General features: G+C 38.6%; 1 protein-coding gene across 1 annotated transcript; it reads left to right on the top strand.

Moving 5' to 3' along the window:
* Window positions 1-1,626: 1,626 nt before the first annotated feature.
* Window positions 1,627-3,936, top strand: hmx1 (H6 family homeobox 1). The gene is made up of 2 exons (XM_042339398.1): window positions 1,627-1,930; window positions 3,155-3,936. Exons 1-2 carry the CDS (start codon window positions 1,627-1,629, stop codon window positions 3,709-3,711), a joined length of 861 nt encoding a protein of 286 aa, XP_042195332.1. The 3' UTR covers window positions 3,712-3,936.
* The last annotated feature ends 4,834 nt before the right edge of the window (window positions 3,937-8,770 follow it).

Raw genomic sequence — 8,770 nt, 5'->3', positions numbered from 1 at the left:
AGAATATCCCAGTGCAGAATATGCAGTAAACATTGCAAACGACAGTAGTAACACCTCTTCAGATCAGTTGTGTACATATTATATCGTTGAACTGGATAATAGCGAACAATTCAGAGTGTGCAATTTTATAAATATCCTAAAATAATACTTTTAATTTAGCTGAAATTATATTCCCATTGTGGTTTGCTTTGAATTTTGTTTAAAACTCAACGTATTATGACACAAATCGGTCTGCAGTTAATACAATTTTCAGTTTTTAATCTCGTTTAAAGGTTTAATGTAATTCACTCACCTATGAAGAGTTCATGCTTGGTCTGGGAATCAGCTCACTATTCTCAACAGTCATGAACCTAGATGAGTCCAAAAAAAACACACCAGGATAGCGAGTTAAGCTGACACTTGCAGTAACTGGTTGCTTTTTGATCCGGGCACGGTCAGGCTTAAAACTACAAGACTACAACAATGAAGAGTTTAGAACCGATTATAAAATGTTCGGTAAAAGGTGACTTCGCAATAAATGCACAGTCAAGTTCAATTCATTTTATGCAAGACTGGATATTTCTCCCTCAGTAAATTCTGCACATGCTTTAAATTGGATGGCGCTGCTGAACAGACAATCTGAATACGCTTCATTCAACACTTATTTACAGCACAGCGATTCCAGGAGAAAAAAATACTTATATTTTCGCCGCTGGGCAGATTGCGGAATCAGATTCAGCTTTAATTTCAAAGACCAAAATCCGAGCAAATAATGTACAGCAATATTAAAATAAAATCCAAAATTTGCAACCGGCTCTCCAAATATATTCCTTTAAAAAATGTACAACCCTTGGGCAGAGAGACTTGATTCTATCAGCGCAAAGTGAATCAAAAGACAAATTAGAGTCTTACGTTTCGTTTTAGTACAGAATAAGAGTTTTGCAATGGGTGCAAAAAGGACAAAGTACTTTCGGTAGCAAAGTGCGGCTGATAAAGCGTGCAGTATTCCGCGAAGAGCTGCAGAGAGAGGTAGAGTTAACCATTTTTTTTTGCTCCCGGACTAACAGGAAGTGAATGTTTGGTGCCAGCCAATAGGAGGTAGTGTATCAGGTTTGTAGAGGGCACTTTCTCTCTCTTTCTCTCTCTCTCTGTGTCACTTTGTGTGGAATACGAGGCCTGGATCCAGAGTCTGGGTTGTGATTTGTTCCCTAATTGACCTAAATAAAGCCATTGACTGACAGCCTCTGCAGCCTCAGGCACTCTGTGAACACGGAACAGAGAAGTGAACTCATTGCAAGTAATTCTCTTATTTTCTTGAGTAATCCTATTTGCCATTGTGCCCGTCCAATCGTGGAATACTCTTTGCTTGTTAAGCATTTAACTTGCATGACATTTTTATTTCATCATTATCATTTTTCCCCCTTCTTCTCACAACTTGCTGGCGCCGAGTGGACGATACGGTTTTTGCTTACGTTTTTTTTTGGAAGGGGAAACCTGTTGGGTGCATTTTGATTTTTAGGAGCAGATTGCTATGAACGCACGGACCCCGGACTCCTACCAGAGAAACACCCGTCTCTGTTATTTAACTAACACGAGAAAATCGGCGCCTGTGACTAACTTGTGCAGTCATTCAGTGGCGAGGGTAACATGCCGGACAAAGTGACCGAGCCTCAGAGCACGCCGCCTGCCAGGGTTTCTTCGTTTTTTATAGAGAATTTACTGGGAAATAATGGCAAAGACAAACACAGGGACAGAAACGAGGAGAGCCCCGAGGAGGCTGGACCCAAATCAAGCCGTTTTCACAACGGAATAGCCGGCAGCCATTGCAATCAGATCTGCTGTCAGATGTCGACGCTGGGTTTCTGCGCGCAGACCTATCCACTCAGGGAAAGCACGTTACAGTGGTACACCAGAGCACAGCCCGACTGCACAGGCTGCTCCAGTCCAGAGAGTAAGTCACCTTATCCATCTTATCAGCTCTATTCCTAATATACTGTAACTGTCACTCGTGTCTATCTGGTGGTCCCAACTTCGCGTTACAGTCCGCATTTCCTTGTTTATTTTTTTTCTACCCCATCTTAACCCAAACTAGAAATGATTAGACTTGTGCAATGTTTCATTTTATTGTCCCTTTAAGCGAAATGTTTTATTTGATTGTTACTTTGTTTGTGATAACCCCACCCCCCCCACCCCCCAGAGAAACTGCCGTGGAGTTAACCGATTTATACCCGTCGACATTATGGATCAAATGTGTTTTATTAGGGTCCAGTAAAAATAAGATATTTCATGATGAATTGACGGTCTCGTCGATGTTAATGTTACTTCGTCCAGGGCTGTCCTGTAGTTTTTTTTTCTAAAATAAAGTAAATACTCACATTTACGTTTAAGATACATAAGGTTTAACCTGCATAGGTTATTGGGTTTACCACATGGTTTCAATAACTCTGGCAGAGAGGCCCTCTGTCACGCTTAAAGCCAGACAAAAAGTCAGTGAAAAAAACACATTATTGTTTACGCCGCATCACTGAAAGAAAACTGGAAAATTGACATAAAGGAACTTTCTGGGCTCTGTCTAACTTGCTTTCTAGGCTCGGTCTTTGTATGTTTATCGTATTATCTGTATATTATCTTATTGCCAATCTAATCAATTGATCGTGTTACATCCAAGGCCTGCGACAGAGTTATATTTCATTGTCATGGAAAGGTATTTTTTAAATGAAGTAAAATAATCTGAAAACAATCGCTTGTTTCAATAAATGTGAAACCATCTGTCGGTGGGTTACTTTTGCATAGAAATTTCAGCCAATAGAGTGAATAGAAATAATCTTCGCCGTATTCGTGTGCGCCTCTGCACCTGATCTTTTGGGGCATAAGATAACCAATATCAGGGTCAAACGTTCGGAACTAACAACCATATTAAATTTGTTCGCCTAATCATAACCTCCAGAGACAGGTTCAGCGATAGTTAGTTGGTGCAAAGAAGGATATGTGACCGTGTTAACCGGCGACAATGCCAACTGTCCTTTCTGTGGGTCTCCCTCTATGTTTAATACATGTCCTGACAACCTGTGTTGTAACCCGGGAGCTGACCTGCATCTGTCATTCTGATTTGGACACACAGGTCCGAAGCGAGGAAGCGCCAGTTCCGAGGAAGAGCAGTGTTTTTCTCTCACAGCCAGTGACCGGGACTCCCCACAGGGCTCCGACAAAGGAGACAGACACGAGGAAGTCTGCAGCAAAGAGGGGGGAGAGTTGCAGGAGGAAAAGAGAGCAGAACTCGAGAGCAACGAGGCTGCAAAGGACCAGACGGACCCTAACCAGAAAACGGGTCGCAAGAAGAAGACCCGCACAGTGTTCAGCCGGAGCCAAGTTTTCCAGCTCGAATCCACCTTTGACATGAAACGTTACCTGAGCAGCTCGGAGAGGGCGGGTCTGGCCGCTTCCCTTCACCTGACCGAGACCCAGGTCAAAATCTGGTTTCAAAATCGCAGAAACAAATGGAAAAGGCAACTGGCTGCAGATCTGGAAGCGGTTAATCTTTCTCACAGTTCACAGAGGATTGTGAGAGTTCCGATTTTATATCACGAAAACTCACCATCTGGCGCCTTGGGTTTCAGTCTGCCTCAAGTGTCCCCTCCACTGGTCAGTTTTTCCAGCTCTATAAATTATCCGCTTGCAACATTCCCTTCTTCTATGCCTTTCCTCAGGTCACAGATGAGCGGACTTGTCTAAATATGACCTTAAATCAAAGGACCCTTAAATTAATGGTGAAGGTATTTGTCGAAACAAAAACACAAATCACTTCGGGTCTTCTCCAGCTCTTTTTGCCTCTATTACTTTTTTTGGTGCAAACGTGCAATACATTACTTTCAAGGTACCGTGGTCGAAGAACTGAACGGATTCTCATTCCACTGAAACAGGAAACATATCTTTTTACACCCCAAAAATTGACTACAGAGCGAGTAAGGAAGATTCCTGCATCCATTGCTCAGATTGTATACGTTTCACTACACCCATGGACTGCATCATTTAAGAGAAACTTTATACGTAACCGCTATAAAGTTTCATTTATTTACTCATTATATTGCTGTTGTTAAAACATTAGCTTTTTTTATTCATAGGCTTTGCTAGAATAATAATAAGAAGAAGAAGAAGAAAAAGCATGAAAGGACTGCGGAGCAAGTTCGGAGTGCTTTATGGGATTTTATTATTATCAACATTAGATATTGGGATATCTTCGACTTGATTTTATTCTTTTAACTCTGTAGTTAATCACTTTTACATTATCAGAGAAAACATGATCGCAATAAACCCTGGACAAGTCCTGGCAAACCGAAATAAGCTTGTGTGTATGTGTGTGTGTGTGTGCGTCAAAGCCTCATCCTTCATCTCCTGATATAATTTGATTTCATATCGATCCATTTATGGTTTCCGACAAAATTTTGGTGAAGCAGTGCTGGGGTAGTCTACACAGACACACAGTGGGTGTTATATTACTGTTCTGGTTTTACATTGTGCTCTTCATGTTAACCTTTTCATTAATGCACTCACATTCGTAACGAATGTGGTTTGTGATCTCGTCCACAATACATAATACTGTAAACAGTTCTCCTTATTGGATGCAATAAATATAAATAATAAATACAAATTGCAAGATTGCATATGCAATGTTTAATAGCCAATACAGTAGCGGGAAATCATTTGAAGGTGGGAGTGATGTCTGTTTTTGCGAAATCATATTTTCGTCACATATCCTTATTAGAATGATCTATATATACACTGTTATGTCATACAACATATCAGTGGATACAGTCAATAAAAAAATCCATATTTGCCTCAATTCCAAGTGCGTACTTTTCTGTTCTGGCTTTGCATTGCAAGAACGAATCTCTTGATTGTGAATTTACGTATTTTAATAGCATGTGTGGTTGCAATTGAGAGATATTTAAGTGCTATTACCATAGAAAAGATATGTGTCATTTATGTATGCTGTACGTTTGAATTATTTTAGCTGCAACTTTCTTGCACAGTTGCTTTATGGATTCCTCTTTTTTCAGGATTATATCGGTGCAACTATTTGAATTATTTAACAATTCTGTTATTCGGACAACCAGCTCCACCGGTGTCCATAACTTTGAAAGTTCTGCAAACAAGTTTCGCCGCGTCTTTGATGGTTTTATTTTCCAATGGTTACATTGAAAAATATGTTTTGCTCCCAAAGTTATGAAATAAAAGTGATGGGGTATCTATATATGCGTTTTGTTTGCAACCTCTCAGGCTGACTGGCGCGAAGTTTTACATGAGTGGGCAAATATCGACAAGCGATAATCAATAGGAATTATTTGTATGATCTGACCTAATTCGGCCTGCTAATGTGCCATTAGCTGCGGTTTTAATTGTGCAAGCTATGTGGTTTTAGCTGTTTAAACTGCAGCAATACCTCAACGCACAGTCTGGGGTCTTCATGCCTTGGCTCTTGCCAACCCGCGCCCCCAACTCTCGGGAATTAAGTAAGTACAGTGTCTCCCTCCGTGGAAAGAGCGGGTTCTCCATTACAGTCACAGTGGCATTTCTATGCTTAGGTGGCGGACATATGTGGCACTCTTAGTTTGGGTACTTTTACGAATGGTGATGTGAAGATGTTTGAATGTTTCGACATGTGTCAGACACGCAGTTTATCAAAAATAATAATTGTGAAGTCAACGTTGTCTGTGATTTATCTTTAACTGTGAGATCAAGGTTGGCTGATATTGGAAGAACACTCCTCGGAGGTAATTCTTTTTAAAAAAAAAAGTAGAATAGGGAATAGCATCCAATCATTAAAGAAGACTGACATTTTATTATTCCTGACATGAAATTCAGCACATTAACTAACAAAACACCTCATGGCTTTGAGAAGACAGGGACATGATTTATGTTACTGCTGACATCATGTTTAATTGTTGCAAATATGCTGATAAAATATGTCACTGATTCTGTAAAAAAAATCCCATCATTTTTCATAAAGAACGGCATTAACATTCGACGAATACGGCCAATATTCAATACATGAATTCTCTGTGAGCCTTTTTATAAGGAATTTGACATTATAAATTGAATTATAAGGAATTTAAACTGACAGGACATACCAATTGCCATTCACTCCGAACTGTTTTTAATAACTGCTATTTGTGATATCACTTGATATGCTTTTTATCTGTAGTTGTAAATAGTTCAATCGATAGTTTGAATTGGGTAAGTGTTGAATTGCATGTTCAATGTGTCCACCTTTCTGTCATTGAGTAACTCTATGGGTGCTGGATATATGCTGGTACTGAAAAGTGTAGATTTTTTTGTTTCCGAGGAATACTGAGTGTCCCCTCCCTGCTTGAAAACGATGTTTCCAGGCAGAATCCTCGACTACAAACGAAAGCTGTGCAGATGCCCACTGGTTGGCCTACAACAATATAGAGTCACCATATACGTCCTGTGACTTGTTTTGAGATATTCTCTCGACCTGAAAGACACTATAATAAACGCGAGGATTATTGTAATAACCAGAACCAGCGGGAAACCACCAACATGCAGCATATTGACCATTAACTTGGAATTAACGATCCTTCGTTATAACAGACCACAACAGACCATTTCACAAGACTCATTTGTATAAAACAGTCAAATTATCCGACCGAATATACAGATATCATTTGCTGAAATCGCAGTTTTCTAATATTTTCAACAATGCGACTTAGTTATAATTTTACTCCCCATAAAAAAATCATAGGTGTAGTATTGACTATTATGTGGTGCTATACTGTGCGTAGGAAACTCGAGTGCTCGACCTCCTATTTGTAAGAAGATTCACAATGTAGTCAACCAACTGGTACATATCAATAGCACTCAGGTTGCCAGTTCATGAGTCTGGTGCAATGGTTTAATGGAGCTAGATTAGATGATATGAACAGGAAGGAAACCATAATCAAATGGCAATCTATAACTCCTTGTAATATACTTCTGCATTTGCATTATCGTATACTCTTTGCCTTTTATAGTGCAGCCTTTTGTAGAAGTACTCGTTCGCATCCCTGCTTTCAATCGTTGTTAGGTTTTTCTGTAAAACTTGCTGTAATTCTAATGTCTCGCCTAACTTCTGCATTAGTGGAGAAAATATGTGGGCTAGGTTTTATGTTGATGTATAATTGTTTATCTTAAATTTGCTTTACCTTGAAAAGTTGTTAATACAATGATTTGGAAAAGAGCTTACGACAGAAACCAGAAAAAACGGAGCAATAAATGATGGAAATGCAATGCATAGTAGAACAATCACAATCCGAAAGAAATATTTAATTTCAGATATAATTTTTTTTCAGAAATGCGAGGAACTTAGGCTCTCTTTCTCTACTTCATAAGTGCATTTACAGCAATTTTTACATTTGAAAAAATCTTTACGCAGTCTTTAGCTAATAGGTACGAATAGTGCGAACTGCTGCAAAGGCTCTGAATTTTTACAAAAACCGTGAGATAGATTTGATATTTTCTAAGTAGAACAAAATAACATTGTGTGAAATCGTTTCTGTGAAATCACAAACAGGTTGAATTTCCCTTTGCTCTTTCCCTCCCGTAACCTCCCCTCCAAAAAATGCAAAAGGGTGAAGGTAAGAAGACGAAACTTATACAGTCCCTTTCTTAAATCAAATGACAACCATTTCAACACTCAGCATATAAATCCATAGAGGCAATTTTAAATTTAGGATCGAAATTGCGCTTTCACTATAAAATCGAGCATCTCAAGCTATCAGAAATTCATAGACTGATTAGATATGTTTGATTACGTACTCTTGAAAGATACAGTTTGAGGCAACCCAAAGAATATTGCTGCTCAAAACATTTATTTTCTGAAAAAAAGTTCAATATATGGAAAATTGAACGGTATCTGATACCTATTCGAAAACAAAGTATAAGAGATTCCTTGATAGAGATTTGGTAGAGATTCTCCTGGCTGTGAACCTTTTAGTGAACATTGTTTTTAGTTTCTACTGCCTGTTGCATTGGAATTCTACATTTGAATGAGCAATTTAAGCGATATTTGTTTTGCTTTCTTGGCCGGTCCCGCCTGTCCTCCAGTATCAGACAGAATTTCCCACAGTTTCAGATCTGATGAAGAGGCAAAGCAAAACATGAGACTTGCTCTTTCAAATACCGTTTCATTGAAAGATTTTTTTGTTTCTATTAGAATATTTGGTGTTAAGTTTTTGATGTCCACCTAAGAATATTGTAGAAAAACTGGCAAACAGTTTGGGATTCAGGTTCAGGAAGCTTCAATTTATTGTAGTAGATTTGTACTGAATAACCCCGAATATAGTTAATGTATCGTATCTGTTGAAGGATAGGATTTCTGTGTGTGCTCATGGACTTCGTAAGTCTCTGTATTTCGGTCTGTGTGTATATGAGGGAAAAGAAAAAACCCTGCCGTAGAAAAATAATGTTTCATAGTGCATAAACTGGTTTGATTGCTAAATGGTTCCTTCTGATTATGTGTTAATATCCAGCCGATATGCAGAGTAAAATAACGATAATATCATATCTACCTTCTTTCCTCATTGCACCATTAGTTAAGAAGCATCAATATTCTTTACAAATTGAAAGGACTCTCAGTTTGATATCATCGTTATTTCAATTCAGTGTGTCAGGGAAAAGAATTACAGAATATCACAAATCTTGACTTTTCTAACAGATAGCACCGTATTGAGAGATTACAGTTATTTCTGTTCCCCTTCTTTCTTTAAGTAAAAATAAATTGTAGAAAATGATA

This window comes from Callorhinchus milii, unplaced genomic scaffold, assembly GCF_018977255.1.
Source record: "Callorhinchus milii isolate IMCB2004 unplaced genomic scaffold, IMCB_Cmil_1.0 Scaffold1, whole genome shotgun sequence".
NCBI classification, from domain to species: Eukaryota; Metazoa; Chordata; class Chondrichthyes; order Chimaeriformes; family Callorhinchidae; genus Callorhinchus; species Callorhinchus milii.
Note: the sequence above shows the minus strand (reverse complement) of the source record. Positions and strands in the feature narration are given on the sequence as shown.

What these genes read in the sequence shown, in the direction of transcription:
- hmx1 (XM_042339398.1), top strand. Translation starts at nt 1,627, where the DNA reads ATGCCGGACAAAGTGACCGAGCCTCAGAGCACGCCGCCTGCCAGGGTT. An exon ending in AGGCTGCTCCAGTCCAGAGA is followed by an intron (nt 1,931 to 3,154) that starts GTAAGTCACCTT and finishes TTTCTCTCACAG; the next exon opens with CCAGTGACCGGGACTCCCCA.